We start from the raw sequence: 22,610 nt of genomic DNA on the forward strand, positions 1-22,610 counted from the left end.
CTCCAAGGAAAATTAGGAATTTTTTTACATAAATAAAATGTATTGACAAAGGTAGGGAGGGGTACATAGGTGGGCTAGGAGCCCAGTTCCTTGCCTGTATAAGGAAGCATTAAATGTTCTTTGCATTAACTCCATTGAAGATGATCAAACATATTTATGAATTGTGACATGTTAGATAAACTGGGCACATCTTGGTTCTCTTTGGTAAATTTTTATTTGTATATGTTTTTTTGAGTTTGGAATTTTGTAAATACTTTTGTAGAAATGTAATGCATATTTAATTTGGGTACTTCTATCAGATTACTATGAGAAGAATGACTACATTGCAGGAAAATGTATAATTTTATATTAAAAAATTTCTATAGGAATTGAAGTGCCACACCAACTAAAATAGGCCAGATATACCTTTATTCTATTAGAACCCAGGGGACATTCAAGTAAAATAGCCTGCAGACACTAATGGAATAAAGTTGTACCAGGACTATTTTAATTGGTGTTGTGCCTCAATTGCTATATCTACCGTCGAGTCAAAGATACTGTGGACATTCTTTGGCTTATGGGAGCTGCCTTCCCGTTAGCCAGATAACATATATTCACATCACTTAACTATTGTTGAATGAGAAACACCTAGAGAATAACCAAACAGGTCCAGCACTTTATTTCCACTTCCAACTATAATTTTAAGACTGTTCAATGTCTTGGTAGTAAGGTTGCCTTAAAAAAAAAAAGAGTACATATATGGAAGGAGCTAGACCTTAATCAGAGTGTCCAAAGTCATTTTTAATTAATTCACATTAGAGTGCAACAAGACAGTCAAAACTTTTTGGGGTTTAGGCAATCCCCTTTCTTCGGGGCTTATATGTGCTGTCACTGAACGCAATAACCATGTTTCTATCAGAGAGCAGTAGATTCTTTGCTCTTACTGCTTCTTTGACATCCTTAAAAATTATGGCTGGTCATTGGACTCCACCATATATAATGAAGCAAGTTGTTTTTTTTATAAAATCTGCGTTCTGTTTGCAACCATCTTTTTAAAACAATTAAAAGAGCACACACTACAAGATTTCTAACATAACTTTATTAACCCAAAAAGCCACTGTTGTGTCGTCTCTAATTTATTTACCTTTTGCTACTTAAGACTGGCCTTCCGTGAGTTCATGGCTAAGCTCCCCAACTACCATTTACCTGTCTAATGAGAATACCCTTATTGCCCACTAGGGTAATATCATTGGACTGTGGCTTAGCAGACAGGATTTAGCCATTAAGACAAGAAACGTCTGGCTGCAGCAACAATGTGAAAGTTTATCAGGGCACAGAAGAGGTTTTTCTTTCTAATAAAGCTAATAGCAGGCATCTTGTAAACCTGCCACAAGCATAGGCAATTCAAAATGAGCATACGATGGAAAAATGCACAAGCAGAGGTTACCTTCAGTAGAGACCATATGTTAAAATGATTTGTAGAACCAGATATATAGGCAGCTGAACTCACAAGGAAGTATCTACATTTCTTCAATACGTCAAGTATGACCCCTTCCCTCCTGAACCTTTCTGTTTCTGTCCCAAAAGGGAGGCTCAGAAGATGGGAAAGGGCGTGGCCAGGGTTGCCTTTTATAGGAAAAGTCAAGACTTGCATACACATTTAACTGGCTCTGGAACTTTGTTTTGAATTGCAGTTGTTAAATAGGAAGGTAACCTCCACTTATGTGTTTTTTATCATATGCTCAGTTTGCATTTCGAGGGTCATTGGCAAGTTTACATTATCCGCCTATGCACATTCAAAGGCATACTGTATTTACAAATGTCCTTGTGTAAGAGCCCCTGAAATGACTCACAAAGTGTCATTTGTACCAATACAAATGTTTAAAGTGAGAAGTGCTTCTCTATGTAAGAAAATACGGCACATGGTCCATTAATATATTTTCTCTCAGCTTAATGTTTGAAGCTGTGTGGTTAACCTGCCCCAGGGAAGTTAATTTAATTCCTCTCCATGGTGATTATAAAATAATGTAATATTTATATGCACTCTGGTTTAGCATGCTTCTTAATGGGTTTTTTTGGTGCTACAACAACTTATTGGAACATAATTCTGTGTAGTACACTGTATATCACTCTGCTGTCTCCTCCAATTAGTATGTTCCTTGTTAACACACCTGCATGCAACACACCTGATTGGCTCTCCCAGTCTGAGGCTGCTGTATAGGGGCCTGTTGATATCTAGTCAAAAATAGGTATATACATTAGTCAGACTTAAAAAAATGCATTGAATGCTTTATTGTGAATTCATTATTTATAAATCTTAAGCCTTGAATTATTTTTTTATGTTTAACTAGGGTGTATCTTTAACATGACTGAGCTATTTGCAGTCAATGCTCATTTGCAAAAATATGCAAGTCCAGGCCTAAATCATGTCAACACATTTGTCAACTTGTCAACTTGAGACAATAAAAACACATTTTTTTTACAGAGGAGTTTATTGTGTCACAATACCTATTAGAAAAACTAAGCAACAATTCCTGTCCAGGTGATGGGTGTCAGACTGAACAGGAACTTAGGGGAAATCTCCTGCATGGGGATATTTTAAATCTAAAAAGAAAAATCTCTGCAATGGAGACGCAGACAGCATTTAAAACTGGAAAGTTCTTGACCCTTATCCACCTTATTATGAATATCATTAAGTAGATGTTGACGCCACACAACCACATGGATATTGTGTCTCCAGAATGATCTGTCTTCTGTTTGGGTCTTCAGTCTTTACAATTAGATATTCATACTTTTTTGTGGCTGCATCTAGTTGTCTAATTGATAGTCATCCTTTTCCATATTGCCCAACTTTTTTTTTTTGTCTTTTCCAGTAAACCGGTTCGCCTTATAATATGTCCAAAATAACACAGCTTGGGCTTGATCTGTTGAAACATTCATTGGTTTGTTTTTTCATTATCGTCCAAAATATTCTTAGAAATATTAGCATTATTTAATACAATTAGTTTCTTATCTCTAATTATAATTCACTAAAAAGGAATCATGGGAGTGAAGGGAATGCACTAGAGATATCCCGATATCCCAATACCGATACCAGGCATTTTCAAAAGTACTTGTATTTGTGAAAATGCCCCGATTCTTAAGGCAGATACCGGCCCTTTACATTTTTAAACAGCAGCGCTGTCCAAGTTCCCGCACTTGTGGAGACCTCGCAGTCTGCTGGGGACCTGCAGATAGCTGTCCATAGAAGTGCCTGTCCAGTTCTTTATCTCCTCCTCATCTTCCTTCCTGATGCAGGCACAGCCATGGACAGCCCCAGGGGTGGAACTACTGGCGGTGGAGCCAGAGCGGCTGTCTCAGGGATAGAAGCTGGGGGTTCTTGATGCCCACTGACAGGGGAGGACTGGGCTGGGAGAAGAATGGAGGTTGGGGGGCCCAACAGCGGAGATGGTCGGCCGGACAGTTCAAGAGGCCGGGGCCCAGCATCACGCAGCTTGGTTAGAGGAGTTCTGCTTTGGGGACATGTATTCTCAGAATACATGTCCCTAAAGCAGAATACTATTCTGCCTTAGGGACATGTGTTCTGCTGTGGGGACATGTATTCCCAGAATACATGTCCCCACAGCAGAATACATGTCCCTAAAGCAGAATAGTAGAAATTGGTGTGTGGCAGTTGCTCCATTTTTTTTAACTTAAAATGACACTAGACTCAGGAGTTAAATCTTAAAAATGCATTTGAGTAACCTAGCTATTAACAAAAATGTATCTTATTTGTGTATCACTCGGCTGTAGATCCTCAAATCATCTCTGAATTCATGCTGACACTGTCCTTCCTTTTGGAGTGTGGCTATGTTTGTTCCCCAAGGTCCATGTGTGTGTTGTAAAATAGCCACCACTCCAAGCTCACTCCCGTGTTTGACCATCACTTTGTAGTCCATCATGGGAGTGAGCTTAGAGCGGTGGCTACTTTACAACACACACAGGGACCATGGGGAACAAAAGTAGCCCCGCTCCAGAAGGAAGAACAGTGTCAGCACCAATTCAGAGATGATTTGAGGATCTACATCCAAGTGATACACAAAAATGCTAAATTTTTGTTAAACATTAGGGTAGCTAAATGCATTTGTAAGATTTAAGTTTAGAGTCAGTTTAAGAGAAGATCATTGTTAGACTTTGCATACACTTCAAAATCCCACTTGACAGTGTACACAAGTAACATCTTGACCCTTTGCCTGACAAAGGAACCCCACGTGGTTGTGAAACGTTGTAATCATATGCTGCAAACACTTGGCAAGATACTGAAGTGAGGGCCCAGTCACACCAGCAACAGTCCGCTCCAGTGCGTTCGGCCTCTGGAACACACTGGAACGCAACCCGGCCGGCTCACTTTTTGGGGGGGCGGGGGGGGCATGGTGGTGCATTGAACTCAATGGCACCGCAGCCACGCCCCACGCCCACAGTGCGATCGCCGGCACCCTAATACATGGCACATTAGTGCCTGCGTTCCAGTCCAGTGCGATCTGCAAAAAAATAGTGTTTGCAGCATTTTTTTGCAGGTCGCACTGGAACGGAACTCAGGCACTAATGTGCCATGCGTTCGGGTGACAGCGATCGCACAGCGGGCGGGGAGCATGGCTGCGGTGCCATTGAGTTCAATGCACCACCATGCGCCCTCCCGCCCCACAATAAACTGGGCCGGCCAGGGTGCGTTCCAGAGGGCGAACGCACTGGAACGCACTCCTGAAGGTGTGAGAGGGCCCTGAATAGGTGTGCGGATGACATATCTTTTAATAGTGTACACATGTGGGACTACTAGGCAAGAAGTCAACCATGTATTTAGTGCTCCCTACAAGATGACCTTCAATTGTCTTAATTGGTTTGTGTCGCATATACTATGTATCCATGTAGGTTAGTTAATAATATAGATACATCTGTGGTGAGGTTCACACACGCGCGCACACACACACACACACACACATCACATAGGCATTCTTATGGAAAATATGCAGTGAGAAGGATTTTTAGAAATGACTATTTTGCCACAAATTATTTTTACATATTTTACCACCTAGACTTTCAAATAAGTGTATATCTACACTGTAGCCAGCACCTGCTGACAGAGGGTAGAAAATCAAATGTATGCGCTTAAGATAACCTACACAAAGAAATGTTTGTTGGCCGCCACATTTCCATTTAGACTTATACAAGGCAGGTTTATTTGTGGAATCTTAGCAGTTATCCCAACTGGCCGCTTAGCTCATAGACACCTCCGCACAACAAATGCATTTTAGATCTAATCTATAAATGGTTTAGACATTCTTACCCCTGTTGCACCACAGAGTTCAAAATTAATCATTTTCCAAGTCAAAATCTTCCAGTTACAGTCTGATGAGTCAGAGACTCGTCATACACTCTGTGTGTAAGTTTGTGTGAGATTTGCAGCTGTAATAGGTTTTCAGCCTCTGCAGCTGCATGATATGCTAATGAGCAGAATGAGGAGGAATATGAGAGAGAGAGAGAGAGAGAGAGAGAGAGAGAGGGGGGGGGGGGAGAACATTTTAAACTGTCCAAAAATATAGTGTTGCAAAAATTAACACTAAACATATTTTAACCAATCAGACATGCCCTCTGCTGAGATCTCTAATGTCACTATTGTATGAACTTAATATAGGTTTATTTGACATTCCTATCTCGTTTTTAAATTCTTAAACAATAGAAAATGTTACGTGCCCATTCTATTTTTTTCACACCATCAGTGTCTGGCAGGTCTTGGTGACGCGGGTGCTGCTCATAGGAGGGAGGAGACCCGGCGGTTTGTGGTCACTGTGACAGCAATGTTTTAGCCCCGCCCACACGGGAGACTCTACAAAAGCCTCCGCATGGCAGAGAGCCGCACACACCGGCGTACAGAGGCTCCGAAACAAAGCACATCGACGCCAGTTTCTGTTAACAGGCACAAGGAGGTTGGCAGAGGAAGCAAGAGAGGAGACTCAGCAGACGAGAGAAGATCTTTACAGACAATGTAAGTACACCGCTCAATGATTGCCGACTGCAATGCAAAGCAAGCGCTGCGGAGCTGTCCATAGTGCTGAACTCTGTTCTGTCACTTCAACGGCTCCCGAACATCAGTGGCATTCACTTCCATTTGTTCTACTAACTTTCTTCTGGGTCTTTGCCTGAAAAATAAATGTAGCCTTGCAGTCTGTGAATCTGAAGGCTGCAATCCTACAGCAGTTATTGTTTTATGTACTTAATGTACTCCACGTTGCTGTTTATTTTCTAACATTCAATTCTAGTATTTGAGATGTAGCAAAATATTGTAATTGCTGTTATGTATTATTATTATTATTATTATTATCATTATTATTATTATTATTCAGGATTATATAAGAGTTGCCAAACACTCTTATCACTTGCAAAAATAAAAACTCTATGGAGTTTCTTAAACTTAAATAGGTTTTTTTTTAAAGTGAAGTTTGCATGGATGTGTTTATTGAAAGCTTGTATTAAGTTTATTAATAAGTGAAGCTTTCAAAAGCCACTTAGTTATCTTTCTAAGAGAACAGAACATACAGGTACTGGTAAGACACACACACGCACACACACACACGCGCGCGCTACACACACGCTACACACACACACACGAAACAGGCATACTCACATAGGTTGAACCTGTGTCTTTATTCAACATCAAATACAATGTCACTATTGTAAAAGTTGGCTGCAGAGGATTCCTACTGGCCAGAAGCACCAAAAAAAGAAAAACCTTGAAAGTGTATTTAGTAATTTGGAAAGATAAGGATGTAGAAAGTTTTCTACAGGAGCAGTTGTCCATGGCAACTAATCAGTTTTTCTCTTTCATTTGCAAAGCTTAACTGAACAAGGTGAAGAGAGAAGCTGATTGGTTACTATGGGCAACTGCTCCAGATTCTGTCTGCTACAGTTTTGATAAATCCACCCCATCAGTGCCTAAAGATACTTGAATGTGTATAGATATAACATTTTAAACTTCCCATATACACACATAGGTTTATATATAAACACACAAAAGGGTCAGTTCACAAAGCTTTACTACAAGAATAAGCATCTTTATTTTAGCCATGTGACTGCAAATTTCAGATCTAATTGGACTCAATTAAATATTGCTGTCTCTTTTTTGGAAATAAGTATTCTTATCCTGGTGTGTTAGCTTTGTGAAGTGAGTCTATAGCTTTGTCCTATTTCTTGAAACATAACGTTGTGATAATTTAATGCTCATTACAAACACATGGATAACATTCTGTACAATTAACACCAAATCCACCAAGTTGAATAAAGTGGCAGTATACATAATCTATTGGATTTCTCAGTATGAATACGTTAATACAAAAATCAGAATAGTCTTCAGTGCTGCAATGATTGTTTTGCTTTAGAGATATTAATTCTATTCTTGCTGTTTTCTTTCAGATGCAGGGAAGCATGCGATTGTGGATGTCTATGCTGACTATATGTCTATCATTGCTGATCTGCTTGGGAACATTTGCAGAGGCGTACCCATCAAAACCAGACAATCCAGGAGAGGATGCACCAGCAGAGGACATGGCCAAATATTACTCAGCACTGAGGCATTATATAAACCTCATAACAAGACAAAGGTGAGATTGAAGTTCATTCCGTTTTGGAACTGTGGGGATACCATGTGATTTGAAGTCAGTTTAAGCTAAGTCCAAGTATTTTGTTTGCATTCAACACTATTTCGAGCATATTTATAAAGTATAACAATATAAACCTAATATTCAGTTTATGGTGAAAAGATGTGCAATAACCTAAGGTAACCAACTCTCAGCTTTCATTAGTATTATTAGGGGAAAAAACTAAGGGATGCTGATTTCTGATTACCTTCTGTGGGTGATTGCACATCTGTGTAATTAGATACAACTAGTATATTCTGAGCATAGTGGTTGTGTTAGAGTCAAGTTTCGAAAAAAACTCCTTAAAATCTGCAGTGCAATTGGCTCATTAGTTAATTGTGAAGCGTATTAATTAAAACCACCATGAGGTCCATCTTTATTGCAGCAATTACGTTGTATCAAATGTGGCAACACAGTTTCACAGATGTGGGATAATACAATCGAGGCTTTTAGAAATCCTTCTTAGATGAGCAAAAGAGTTGGCAATATTTTGTAATAAATTGGTTGGTTTTAATTCTCAAGCAGATGTAATTAGGAAAAGCAAGGTTCTTAAAGAACATAAAAACATGTAAGAAGACTTAGGTAAAAGATTAAAAAGCAATGGGCACTTACCCTTAACATGTATTCAGTAATCATTTTTTTTATTGTTCTAATTGTTTTATACAGAGGAGAGGTGAAATCTGATTGGTTGATATGGGTTATTGCACTTTGCACAGTATCATTGTGGTTAGTAACACCATACTAATTTATCCCAAAAGAAAGAAAACCAACCATGCTAAAAAATTTAATGAGTCATGCAAATTAAAAAGCAGTCAATGAAAATTATCATTATTATTATTATTATTCAGGATTATATAAGAGTTGCCAAACACTCTTATCACTTGCAAAAATAAAAACTCTATGGAGTTTCTTAAACTTAAATAGGTTTTTTTTTAAAGTGAAGTTTGCATGGATGTGTTTATTGAAAGCTTGTATTAAGTTTATTAATAAGTGAAGCTTTCAAAAGCCACTTAGTTATCTTTCTAAGAGAACAGAACATACAGGTACTGGTAAGACACACACACGCACACACACACACGCGCGCGCTACACACACGCTACACACACACACACGAAACAGGCATACTCACATAGGTTGAACCTGTGTCTTTATTCAACATCAAATACAATGTCACTATTGTAAAAGTTGGCTGCAGAGGATTCCTACTGGCCAGAAGCACCAAAAAAAGAAAAACCTTGAAAGTGTATTTAGTAATTTGGAAAGATAAGGATGTAGAAAGTTTTCTACAGGAGCAGTTGTCCATGGCAACTAATCAGTTTTTCTCTTTCATTTGCAAAGCTTAACTGAACAAGGTGAAGAGAGAAGCTGATTGGTTACTATGGGCAACTGCTCCAGATTCTGTCTGCTACAGTTTTGATAAATCCACCCCATCAGTGCCTAAAGATACTTGAATGTGTATAGATATAACATTTTAAACTTCCCATATACACACATAGGTTTATATATAAACACACAAAAGGGTCAGTTCACAAAGCTTTACTACAAGAATAAGCATCTTTATTTTAGCCATGTGACTGCAAATTTCAGATCTAATTGGACTCAATTAAATATTGCTGTCTCTTTTTTGGAAATAAGTATTCTTATCCTGGTGTGTTAGCTTTGTGAAGTGAGTCTATAGCTTTGTCCTATTTCTTGAAACATAACGTTGTGATAATTTAATGCTCATTACAAACACATGGATAACATTCTGTACAATTAACACCAAATCCACCAAGTTGAATAAAGTGGCAGTATACATAATCTATTGGATTTCTCAGTATGAATACGTTAATACAAAAATCAGAATAGTCTTCAGTGCTGCAATGATTGTTTTGCTTTAGAGATATTAATTCTATTCTTGCTGTTTTCTTTCAGATGCAGGGAAGCATGCGATTGTGGATGTCTATGCTGACTATATGTCTATCATTGCTGATCTGCTTGGGAACATTTGCAGAGGCGTACCCATCAAAACCAGACAATCCAGGAGAGGATGCACCAGCAGAGGACATGGCCAAATATTACTCAGCACTGAGGCATTATATAAACCTCATAACAAGACAAAGGTGAGATTGAAGTTCATTCCGTTTTGGAACTGTGGGGATACCATGTGATTTGAAGTCAGTTTAAGCTAAGTCCAAGTATTTTGTTTGCATTCAACACTATTTCGAGCATATTTATAAAGTATAACAATATAAACCTAATATTCAGTTTATGGTGAAAAGATGTGCAATAACCTAAGGTAACCAACTCTCAGCTTTCATTAGTATTATTAGGGGAAAAAACTAAGGGATGCTGATTTCTGATTACCTTCTGTGGGTGATTGCACATCTGTGTAATTAGATACAACTAGTATATTCTGAGCATAGTGGTTGTGTTAGAGTCAAGTTTCGAAAAAAACTCCTTAAAATCTGCAGTGCAATTGGCTCATTAGTTAATTGTGAAGCGTATTAATTAAAACCACCATGAGGTCCATCTTTATTGCAGCAATTACGTTGTATCAAATGTGGCAACACAGTTTCACAGATGTGGGATAATACAATCGAGGCTTTTAGAAATCCTTCTTAGATGAGCAAAAGAGTTGGCAATATTTTGTAATAAATTGGTTGGTTTTAATTCTCAAGCAGATGTAATTAGGAAAAGCAAGGTTCTTAAAGAACATAAAAACATGTAAGAAGACTTAGGTAAAAGATTAAAAAGCAATGGGCACTTACCCTTAACATGTATTCAGTAATCATTTTTTTTATTGTTCTAATTGTTTTATACAGAGGAGAGGTGAAATCTGATTGGTTGATATGGGTTATTGCACTTTGCACAGTATCATTGTGGTTAGTAACACCATACTAATTTATCCCAAAAGAAAGAAAACCAACCATGCTAAAAAATTTAATGAGTCATGCAAATTAAAAAGCAGTCAATGAATCCATTAACTGACACGCTATACTTTTGTAAATCTTGTACAGAGTGCAATTTCTTTTCTTTTTATATCTTATATATTTGTGGTTATATGTATCAAATATATCTAGTTTAGTTGTTTATTGTACTGTCCCGAATGACTGTTGGCATTGGCAAGTATTTGATTTCATGATTTAGAATTTTAATCAATTCATGTGAGTGAACCGACTTTCACCGTGATTTGTTTTTTGGAATTCTAAACTGATTAGTGTAAAGTGATGAGGCTAGCCAACAGACATTTATGCATTCTGACACAGTGCCCACAGAACACTGTTAGAGGAGTTGATTTAAACAAAAATCAGAAGCAAATGGCACGCAGTGGAAAGTCAGAACTGCCCGAGAGCACTAAATGTGTAAGAAAAAAATCATATCCAACTTTAAACTAAGCTTTTTTTATAATATGCAGGACAGTCATCACAGCGAGAAGCAGGATGACAGAGCAACCTTAATAGATGCTAATAGGTCCCCAGGACATTTAACACCCAGTTGAATTTACAGAAACAAGCTCAGAAGATATCTGAGTCCGGATGATTCATAAGGGTAGTTACTAAACTGAAAGCACCTTAGCAGATTACCACGGGTGAACATACATAACCATATACGTGAAGTTAGTGCTGATCTAGAGGAGCCATACTTCCAGTATCATATACGTTACCAGTACACACAGAGGTGTTCTGGTCCCCTTGTTCATAACTAATTAATAATATCATAATTTCTAATAATCACATTGGGGTTGTGTACTTACTTTTTTCATGTCCTCTTGACAAAATATTTTATTTGAGTATTGTTACCTAATGGCTTATTACAAATTGAAATTTGGTTGAACGTATCCACTACAAACATGTCAAGCACTATTCTTCCCTGTACAGCATTGATGGGTAATTTGACAGTTTACATGGTACTGCAACAGGAATGCAAAAGGAAATTATGTTATGGGTACAAAATCCATAACAACCTATAGATTTAATTTGACTATAGTCTAATGTAATCATTGAAAACACTTGATTGGTAGACATTTTTTTATTTCTATTTGGTTTAAATAAATGCATGTGTTCAAAACAAACTCCAGTAGTAGTAGTAGTAGTTTCTTTTGTCACATACAATGTTATTTTTGCCTGACATGTGTAGCTAAATGTTCAAACAACATATGTGGGGTGGTTTACTAAAGGACACAAATTTCTGTTAGCCAAGTGAACCCATGATCACATTAAAGACCCAGTTGTCTGTAGAGGAGCTAAGTAAAAAAAATATTGTAATTTCCTTTGCATGTGATCAGGTAACTGAGGAGTATGCAGCTTCACTTAGCTAAGTAAAAATAATATTCTCCCTTAGATACTTAATCACATAAGGCTCATTTCACAAATCACAAATATAAGGATCTTCTTTTGTTTTAGCCATGCGACTGTAATTTAAAAATGTAATTGGTTGCAGCTGAAAATAGCTGTCACCTTTCTGATAAAAGGATCTTTATCCTGATGTGTTAGCTTTAAGAACTGAGCCTGTAGTCATTTGTTATGCTTTTGTTGAGTATCTAGTTTATCACTTGATATAACGGCAGAGCTAAATTGCTTAACAGGTATTTATTTAGTGGTAACCAAAAAATAAAGTGGTATATGTAAAAGCCTTTTAAAGAAATTAGTTACACCAACAACTATGTGGCTGCAAACAGAGGAATGATATGTATACAAAGATCCATCATCATCAACCATAACGAAGAACGGTCCGTGTGATATCAACCAGTAAGAAAATGGCACACACAAATGTCATATATTATTAGGAAGCCTGTATTGTAAATTGAAAACATTAGCCAGAAAATAGCTTGTGAAAGGGAAGGATGTGACATGAATCTTTAAAGGCTTTGAAGAATCAAGTGTGCGAGGTGTTCAGATCAGAGAAGACAGTTAGGCAGATTTACTAAAAGAGTTAAAAATGTTTATACAAAAAGAGCGAAGATTTACTTCGATAATTGGCGCGAATCTTTATTTTAATTTTTTTTGTGTGAATATTCTCGACTCGTTTATTAAATTAGCCCAATTACTTCCAAATCATTCATAATGTTCCTAAACTATATTGCCATAGACTTGCAAGGCTTCTTTTTGCAATTAGGTCAGTATAAATATTATCAAGTATGTGTTATTTTAGAAATATCTTTATAGGGGTAAATAAATAAACACAGAAAACAGTATGTAACAAACTATAGCACACTTCTCCATGCTATATTCACCACAAAGTATTGGCTTACATTTTTTGCCATTGTGTTTCCCAGATAAAGTTCATATTAGATTTTATATTATTTACTATTGTAAACATTATTGAAATCTTGCACTTGTAATTATTTGGATTAACAGTTTATGTTTTGAGAACTGTTTCACTCACACCTGTTAATCATTAACCTGATAATCATTTGATATGTTGTTTTATAGCTTGTATACTGTGGTGTTTATTTACTAAAGGCAAATAGGCTGTTCACTTCGAAAGGGAATTTGTACTTTACAATGGAATTTTCTCTTAGCTTAGTAAATATGTTAAAAATTCACTTTGCAAAGAATACCCAATCACTAGCAAGGGGAGAAAAAAAGAAAGAAAAACAGTATTTGTTTTGCTAGCATATGATTGGTTGATGAAAGTCAGCAGAGCTTCTCCTCTTGATATGGTCAGTGGAGACCAGACCCCCATGCAGCTGTGCAGCAGCATATTACTTCTAATAGTGATCTACTTCTAGCGGCAATCAGCCACCAATAGATAACTATAGCAATGATCTATTGACACAGGGAGACACGGGACAGAGCTGCAACAGCTACGCCCATGCCTCCATATTTGGAGGAAGTATCATGACATCACTCATGACGTTACCTAAAGTCCCAATGTAAACACAATGCGGAAGCTCCTGTGGAGTGCTGTGTAGTAAGATCAGAAGCCCAAGAGCTGATTACTCCAGGTCCTGGGCTTACTGCCGGGTGCCGGCTGTTACAGACAGCCAGTGGTGGCAGCCTAGATGCCGAACGGTACCTAAGATACCGGGTGCTGTATTAAAACAAAAAACCACTGTCACAGTGTCATTTTAAATGGAAGGTGGGGCTCAAGTGGTTAAGTGTAGAAATAGTTTTAAGCTGGCCATACACCTATAGATTTTCTGCAGATTTTCTATGGTCAGAAGGAAAAAGTGCAACAGATTTCTCCATCTACGCTAAACTGTGTGGATGGAGGAATCTCCCACTGGGCCAAGCTTCAGCATCTTGCTAGCCGGCCCCGCTGGCTCTCAAAATACTTGAACAATGCCTGCATCCAATCAGATTGTTCAGGTATTTTGACAGCCAGTGGGGCCGACTAGCAAGAGCGGGAGATTACTCCATAGCGTAGATGGAGGAATCTGTTGCACTTTTTTCCATCTGACCATAGAAAACATGCAGATAATCTATAGGTGTATGGCCAGCTTTAGACTAATTACTTTCATAGGAGAGTAACAGAAATAAAGGCATTATCATAAGACAATATAAAAGAGGTATGACAGTGAATAAAACAAATATTAGACAATTATCTCCAATTTTAAAACATTTTTCCTGATTTTCCATTTTTATTTATTTAATAATGTGAAGTGCTACATAAGCTGATTTGTCTTCTGTATGATTCTGGATGAAACCTGGATGAAGTTTATTCTCTGAATCATATTGGGCTAGATATACATGTCTTGTCTTATAACCATGGACAGTATTATACCAAATTATTATTATTTTTTATTTCCATGTAATACATTTTCTCATGTGAGTGAAAAATTATAGCTTGAAACTTGTATTTTTTGCAGTTCTCTCTGAGAGTGGCTTCAGTGTGTGATAAAATGTTATAATTATTATCTTCAGCTACATGACTGCTATTTAATTACATGACTAAGACAATGCAGCTCAGCATGCGCATAAGTGAGTGTGACATTTTGTAGCTGCTTTTCTTCTCTTTTGTATAACTGCAAGGGTTACAAATATAATTTAATAATGCTGCCACAACAAGAATATATACCTGCAGTCTTTAATCTTTTATTACTTACTTTGGTGTGATAATTCTGTTTGTTGGCTCATCAGATATGGCAAGAGATCAAACCCTGAAGCAATGCTGTCTGATGTTTGGTGGAGAGAAAGCACAGAAAACATTCCTCGATCCCGGTAAGAAGGGCTTTAACGGTATTAATATTTTACGGATTCCCTAACCTTATTGGGTTTTTTTGCATAAGTTTGCAGAATTGTACTAAGATATATGGAAATATACATTCAAGATTAGCAACTACGTAAGAGAGGGAAAGAGAAAGGGTGTTAGTATGTGTCTGAGTGGGTTTTTAAGTTTATATATGCTTCATATAATAAATTGACTTTAGTTTTACATTTTGGATTCCATATACATTCCTATTATCTGACACAGTATCTTGGGTGTGTGTGTGTGTGTTTACATGCTGTCTTCCATTTGTGTGCTTGTAACATAAAAAGGGTTTATATATTTTAGAAGCACACATGCATAGTACATGGATTCCAGTCTTTTCTTTTGCAGTTTTTTTTGTACATTGGCACAGTGCTGGCAGCTAAAGGACTAGCACCATGCAGGATATTAGGAAGACAACAGTCTAGGTCACGATAGATAGCAAAGTAAAGCATCAACTGCAATTTCAGCAGCAATCTTAAAAAATGATGTTCACTTTCCGAGACAGGAAGAGAAGTGCACAAATTACAATGTCATCAAACTGTGAAATAGTCTAGATATGAAAGCTGGCACTTTCTTGGCACAGGTTAATGTTTTATTTTAGACATTATTCCATCATTCAAATTTCATTGTTTAGACAATTTAAAAAACTTCAGGCAAAAATATAGGTCTATGAATTTCACATTGGGTCCACACGATTCAGTCCACATTAAAAACAAAACCAAAAAAAACTTCTTGTTACTTTTTAATATCCTTTGAAATCTACAGAGAACCTGAAATTTTCAAGTCACAACTTTATTTATAATACAGCAAGGCAAATATGTCTGATCGTTTGATATATTCCAAAAGGCTTATCTAATGCCATTATCTGCTTTGTGTATTAATGAGTGAATGAGTGTGTTTAATTTGTCAAAGCCTTAGCCAACAAGGTCCTCAGACTACATGTAGTAGCAAATCAGTGAACAGCTAATGTTGTAATCCAGCTTCATATTAAGGGCTATTCCACAAATAAAGGTGCCATAAACCTAGAGATTTAGCGAGCCAGATAGCCTGCTGCAGAAAACGAATGCCATAGTGATAATTTATTTATTCAGCAGGTAAGCCATGTTCCTGGAGTTAGTTTTCATGTTGTGTTGGTACAATGAGTTAGCAGTAGCAGAGTCTTCTACATTGATAAATGCAGAAAACATGGAGTTTAAAAAAAGTTGCAAAAGGTATCACTTAGGTGTCTAGTTATTAAAAAAAAATTATAGCATAGCTATTCATCCAGTGAAACGCATATACATTAATTCTGTGCAAATTAACCAGCTGTTGCGAGACTGGGGCAGAATCACATGTCCTTAAAGGAGAACTATGAGGTGAGTGTTTTTCACTCACCTCATAGTTCTAGCCGACCTGTGACAATGAGACTGTCACAAGTCGGCTCAGTAGATCGGGAAGTGAGCGAGCACATACCGGTGTTCGCTCACTTCTCGATCCTGTCACGGCTCTCTGACGTGACACGGGAGGGGCTGGATTCCCCACTCCCAGTTCTGATCCACCAGCGCTGACTGGCCGAACGGAAGGGGAGGGGGCGGGTACAGCTGGCTCTGCCTCTAGATAGGCAGAGCCAGCTGTCACTCACGCAGCTGGGCGGATCTCGACATCGATGTCGGGATCCACTCTGGCTGCCGCGTCTCAGTATACCGCTAGCTGTAGCTCGCGGTATACTGAGCTTAGGGTGATGGGAGGATGCTAGTTTGTGTCCTCCTGTTACCCTAAGGAGAACTATGGGGAAAAGCCCTGACACCATAGTTCTCCTTTAAGGCTATTTTCTCTTCTGGTGAAATGTTCTTCATATAATATACGGGCAGTAGTGAATTGGAGAAATATTTCACTATGGCCACTAGATGGAGCTGGGAAGGCGGCTCCATGCTACCTTGTCACCACGTGACGAGGAAGCATGGAGCCGGGCTTTCTGGCCAATCAGAAAGCCGGGGGGTGGGGGGGTAATGACTCACCTATCTGGCTTCCTGACTGGCCAGCTTCCTGACCAATCAGGAAGCTGAGCGACAATTCTTTACACGCCGCCCAGCTTCCTGATTGACTGTGAAGCCAGCTCCATGCTCCCTGGTGTTGAGGGAGCATGGAGTCGGCTTCCCAGTCAATCAGGAAGCCAGGCAGTGTGTAATGACTTGCCGCCCAGCTTCCTGATACCGAAAGTTCTGGTAGGCATCAGGAGCATTTGGGTGAGTACCAGTATTCTGCCAAATACTCTATATCGGCACCGATACTAGTATCGGTATCGGTGCATCCTTACTTTGAAGCATTCTGGCTCCTACACGTAACACTCAACTTCGGGCTGCTGTAGGGAGTGAGGGATATAAATTGAGTAATGAAGTGCTCCAGTCGCATCCCCCCTCCCCACTACTTTCCCATTCATAGAATGCTTTTCCGCAAAGAATACAAGGAGTTTTGTGATTGGGGATATGGTGTTACATATCCGCCCCTCCTCTCCTTCTCTCCTCCAATCACAAAACGCCTTGTATTCTTTGAGAAAATACAAGACATTTTGTCAATGGAAGGGAGGGGATGTGATCAGAGCACTTTACTGCTTGAGTCACATCCCTCACTACCCGCACTGCCCTGAAGCCAAGTGTAGGAGCAGGTATACTGCAAAGTAACATTTTTATACATTGCAGCAGACCCTCCACACATAACATGCAGCTTTTTAATGATAATTTTCACACCCAAAGTGTTTTGTTTTGGAGTATTACTTTAAGTGTATGTAAACCTAAAAATTAGAAAAAAAAACATTTCCCAAATGTATTGTATGTAATGTAGAGGGGGCAATACTGTTTTAGATCTTAGGAGAATTACCATGCATAAAACAACTCTAAATATTTTCTGCTGTTTACCTATACTGGTTTTGTCATTCTAGAAAGTTGTTTTGTGTATGGGCACCTTTAGTCTTTCTGCTAAATAAAATATAACAGTATTAGTAGAAACACTTTCTACTTCATTGACTGGGTCAACAATCCTGAAAGGAACTGGACCCAGTATAACCTCAGAGACCATTAACAACAAAGCTCATTGCTTTTGGGAATCCAAAGCAAATAGAAACCTCCTTTTTCAGAAGTTTTCACCAAAACATGTGTCATATTGGAAGATTTCTTCTCATTCCTGTTCCGGTGTGAACTGAAAAATTTTGGATTTCCCAACACTTCCAGTCCCAGTCACAATGGTCACCAAGACCCAGTGGGGACATAGACACTAGTAAAGCCTAATTGGGGTTTTACAGTTCCCTTCCCTGCATGTATATAGTATCCAAAATGAAATAAATGTTTTTAATCATAAAAGGGCGGCACATAATGTTAGTGAAGCTGTTGCAAGGAAAGCTGACAAACTGCATAGGGAGAGATTGGGGTCAGTTAGGAAACTGTACTTTAATGCTGATTGCTAGGCCTTTGCTAAGCCTAGACCTTTATTTTAAGTTAAATGGATTTCTTTTTTTTTTTTTTGCAGCAAGGCTTCTCTTTTAAAAACGTGGGCTATTGTTTGTGGGTGGTATTTTGTTTTGTTTTCATTTTAATGTTATATTGATAGGGCCTTTTTAAAGTTTGGGGTGCTCAAACCACAGTATTAACTTATTACTAACCATCTCTTCTTGAAGCTGCCTTTTGTTTGAAAGAAAAAAACTAAGCGCAAGAACAGTCACATTAGTAACAGTCACATAACCTGACAAAATAAAAAATATAAAAATAAAACTTAGACATACAATTTAGGCCTATTATCCCTATTTAAAAATGTCCTTCTGCTGGCCAATTTTACACTGCTATATCCTCTGCAGTATATTAAATCTTGTAGCAAAACCCCAGTCTGTGCTCTTTGTCTCTAGTAAATTTGGGCCTGGTCTTGCTATTTACACTTGTCCTGTTTCTGATCAGTTTTACACTACTGTATCATCTACAGTCTCTTAATTCTTGTAGTAAAACACCCGCCTACACTCTTTGTCTTTAGTACATTTAGGCCTATTATCACTGATTAAAAATGTCCTTAATTCAGGCAGTAAAGCCTCAACCTACGCTCATTATCTCTAGTGAATTTGGACCTAGCCTTGCTATTTCAAACTCTCCCACTGCTGGCTAATTTTACACAGCTTTGTCATATGTGGTCTTTTAATTCTTGTAGTAAAATATCAGTTCCACAGCTAGGCATGTGCTGCCAGCATATGCTGTTGCTGAGACTTTCTGTGAAAATTCCATAACACCACATACAGCTTTAGGGCATCTCCCAAAAATTTTGTAATTTCAAAGATACACTCAAAGTCATTGGCAATACATATGTTTTTTGACAGTAGTAAGCCTATTAGCACCCCCGAACTTTAATTGAAGTACAGGTTTGCAAAATTTCAAGCAAGACAAACCAAGGACACCATTTGGATAGAATTGTTTAAGCTAAAAGTTAAATATTGATAACTATTTCTACGTTGGAGTCATATGGGAATGCCAGTTTGATGGGAGCTGCTCTTTGTAGTGTTTGCTATCTCATACTGGATACAGTAGATGTTTAGAGGGCATAGATACAGGCTGCAAGCAGGAAAAAAATAGTCTGGGTAAAATTGTTACTATGGGAAGGAAAGGCTGAGGTGGCATTAACTGATTTCCTTGTTGTTGGACGCATATAATTTTTTTTCCAGTGCATATCTTTCATTCCTCAGTGGGATAACGTTTTCACCATTCAGCTGTGTATTTAACAAAAACAAGGGGTAATTTCCCCAAATCAATCTAAAATGTCTGCAGTATGATAGTAATACATAAAGTACAGCTGTATCTCTAATTTATAATCTGGCAATGCCTTGCCCTCACCCCCTTGATAAGAAGTACCTGCAACATACAGACCTCAGATGCAGTGTAGACCATTATTCCATTATTTGCTCCGTGCTACGCTGGGCATTGTTCACAGCACATCTGAAATGCCTCTGTTATAGTGTGCAGGAGCAGATGTGGGGCCATAAAGATGAAAGGGAGAGTGGCCTACTTGGGGAGCCACCTGCCATTATTTCTAGAGAGAATAGTCTTAGCCACTGCATTTGGACCTATCAGACAAACCACAAAACATTATTTTTTTAAAAGCCAGTAATCTCCCATTGCATCAGCTGTCATATGATGTAATGCTGATTTAAAGCGGAACTAAACTTATCATGTTTCCCAAAAAAGGTTTAACTTCGAAATGTTACTAACATTTTAATCAAACATAATGGTGTTGTTTTCTGCAATGTTTTCATTTAAATACAAGCGCATGTGCAGTTTATGCTATATTGAAGGCATGCCTCTGGTGATAAGTGTCACAGTTGACAGTGGACTGTTGTAAACTCTTTTTAAGCACTTAAATGACTAGTGTCTTTGCTAGGTCAGGTGTACAGTGCCATGGCAAATGCAGATTTAAATAGAAGCTAAGATGGCACCATCCTTGGAGGATAGAAGCATACAGTATATATAATATTCCTATATTCCTAAAAACATAGGTTTTGGGTGGAATGTTGGGTCAGTTGACTTGCAAACGTTTTGTTCTATATGACAAAGTAAAACCTGATGAAGGATGCTATTTGGTTTTTCAGACTTAAGTAATCTCCTTTGTATTTAAACTGACTATTACATTTTACAGAATATCAAAATTCAATTTATATTGTCAAATCTTGCTTGGCCTCCACAGCAATGTGTTACTTGTTGAAGGTCTTATGTGTATGCACTCTGCTAAGTAAAAAAATAGTTAGTCATGGTCAGCACCCAAGCTAGAGTCTTAAGAGAAGCCTGTGATAGTGATAACATTGCATGGCTCTAGGACAGAGGTTACAGACATGCTGCAGCGTTAATGGAATGTTCAGGCGCTTTATTTACTATTTCTCATGCAGATGAATTTTCATCAGGCTGCAAACAGAGATAACCATTTTGCTATGCAGGCAGACGAACCCAAAGGTAATATGTTGTATTACCCTTAGAGTGAAAGTCTTTTGAACATCAACCTAAGAAGATTTTTTTAAATATCAAAAACAGAAAAAACAGATAAAATTCCAACCCAGCAAATAATCTTCCAGTTATTTCAGTTATAGTCACACTTTATTTCATTCACTGAACAATACATTTGTTTTCTGTTGATTAGTCTCCAAAACAAATTCTATTTGCTACCATATTTAATAGAATACCATAAAATGCTAATCATTTCTATTTATAAAATATGCTGAAAACATAATACATTTTAATGGCTGCTCCTGCTTCAGTGACATCGTAATTAAGCCACTGTCATTTTTTTCAGACTGAAAGTAAAAGTTTAATGATGATGTAGTATAATATATGCACAGCTTTATGGTATTATATATCATATTGTAAGGTAATATAACATTTAAAATTAATAAAAACTTACATGCCCTGTTTGTTGCCTCTTTTTTATGCTACTTTTTGCAGACAAACTGTTTATGCCAGATCACCAGTGACTCTCTTTTGCAGCAGTCATTGTCTGCACTGGAGGAGAGCTGACTCTTGCATGAGGCAGCAGCTGGCTGAGATATTGAAAGACTATGATTAATTTGTAGAATATTTAGTTTAAACATATATACTGGCACTTACTTTAATGATTATGTGAACGGCCATGATTTTTAAGTGCCATTCATAGTGCATAGAGGGCATGAATATTTGTTTAGGACAAAACCAAAAATATTCTAGCATCTAAGCATGTTATATACAAACCACATTATTTAAGTGCCAGAGTTCTCAAACTTGTTGTCTTCTGCCACCACTATTGTCCTTTAGTTTCAAGCTGAAAATGACTGTGGTTCCTGGTTTTGTTGTTACTTTCAATTCATAGATTAGTTGGCTTTGGTCTAAAACAGACATTAATGTGTTTGTTAGTATAATATAAGAGACATTAGTTATACTCTACCAATATATAACCCTTACAGAAGATGCCTATAGGCTGTCATGAACATTGAAGGAAGAAGATAATTTTTCATTCAGTTACTGAATCTGAAACTGTCACATTAGCACAATAGTTGTGCAATGCCATATTTCTCCCCTATCTTCATACCTAGTAAATAAAAAGGGGGGTGTAAGGTCTTCATGAAACGGGAGTGGGATTTTTGCGCAATATACATACTAAAACATTTTAAGGTATCTTTGTGCCTTGCTGCTAAGAGTCTTCCAATTCCAATACCCACTGAACAGTTTACTTGGAGGCATGGCATGTTGGAAAGTTCCCCAGCCAAGATACAGTCTCAAATAACTTAATGTGGGAGTTAAGCACCCATAAGGGGTGCGGCCAATTAAAAACAGTGATTACATTGCTCAAAATCACTATCACAGTCATCAAGTGGCTAGCAAGAAATCCTAAACCAATGTATTACAGGCTGTAATTCCCACTAAATTATAAAGATGCTTTTAAAAACTGGTTGTATTTTGCTGCACATTACAAAAAAATAACAAGACAGCTAGAGTGAGATGTGTTAGCATTTATAGTGGCACACAATGTCTTCAATTTCTTGGATGTCATAACAGATCTGTTTACCCCTAAGTAAGGTATTATATCAGACTTGACACAATGATCAATAGATAACATACACAGTAAACCACTTTTCAAGTGGACAATTCCTGCTATCCAAACAGTATACACACCTATGCTTTGCTTTGATATACTGGAGACAGGTACTTAAAATGGCCCCTTTTTCCAGATTAAGATACAGCTGTTTAATGTAATTACTCTGCTATATCTGCATGTCCATTTTAATTAAATATTTTATGTACTAATTAATTTATC

General features: G+C 37.7%; 1 protein-coding gene across 2 annotated transcripts in view; it reads left to right on the forward strand.

Moving 5' to 3' along the window:
• The first annotated feature begins 5,862 nt into the window (after positions 1 to 5,862).
• NPY (neuropeptide Y) overlaps positions 5,863 to 22,610 on the forward strand; it is a 27,869-nt gene continuing 11,121 nt past the window's right edge. Inside the window, exons 1-3 of one of the 2 annotated variants that reach the window (XM_018568034.1) lie at positions 5,863 to 6,001; positions 7,426 to 7,613; positions 14,714 to 14,794. In XM_018568034.1, the coding sequence (XP_018423536.1) occupies positions 7,426 to 7,613; positions 14,714 to 14,794 (269 nt within the window). In that variant the 5' untranslated portion in view covers positions 5,863 to 6,001. Of the gene's footprint in view, positions 6,002 to 7,425; positions 7,614 to 9,563; positions 9,752 to 14,713; positions 14,795 to 22,610 lie in introns of those variants that run through there. The other variant, XM_018568033.1, reaches the window with a different exon arrangement.

This window comes from Nanorana parkeri, unplaced genomic scaffold (genome assembly GCF_000935625.1).
Source record: "Nanorana parkeri isolate BGI_ZX_2015 unplaced genomic scaffold, ASM93562v1 scaffold1128, whole genome shotgun sequence".
Lineage (NCBI taxonomy): Eukaryota > Metazoa > Chordata > Amphibia > Anura > Dicroglossidae > Nanorana > Nanorana parkeri.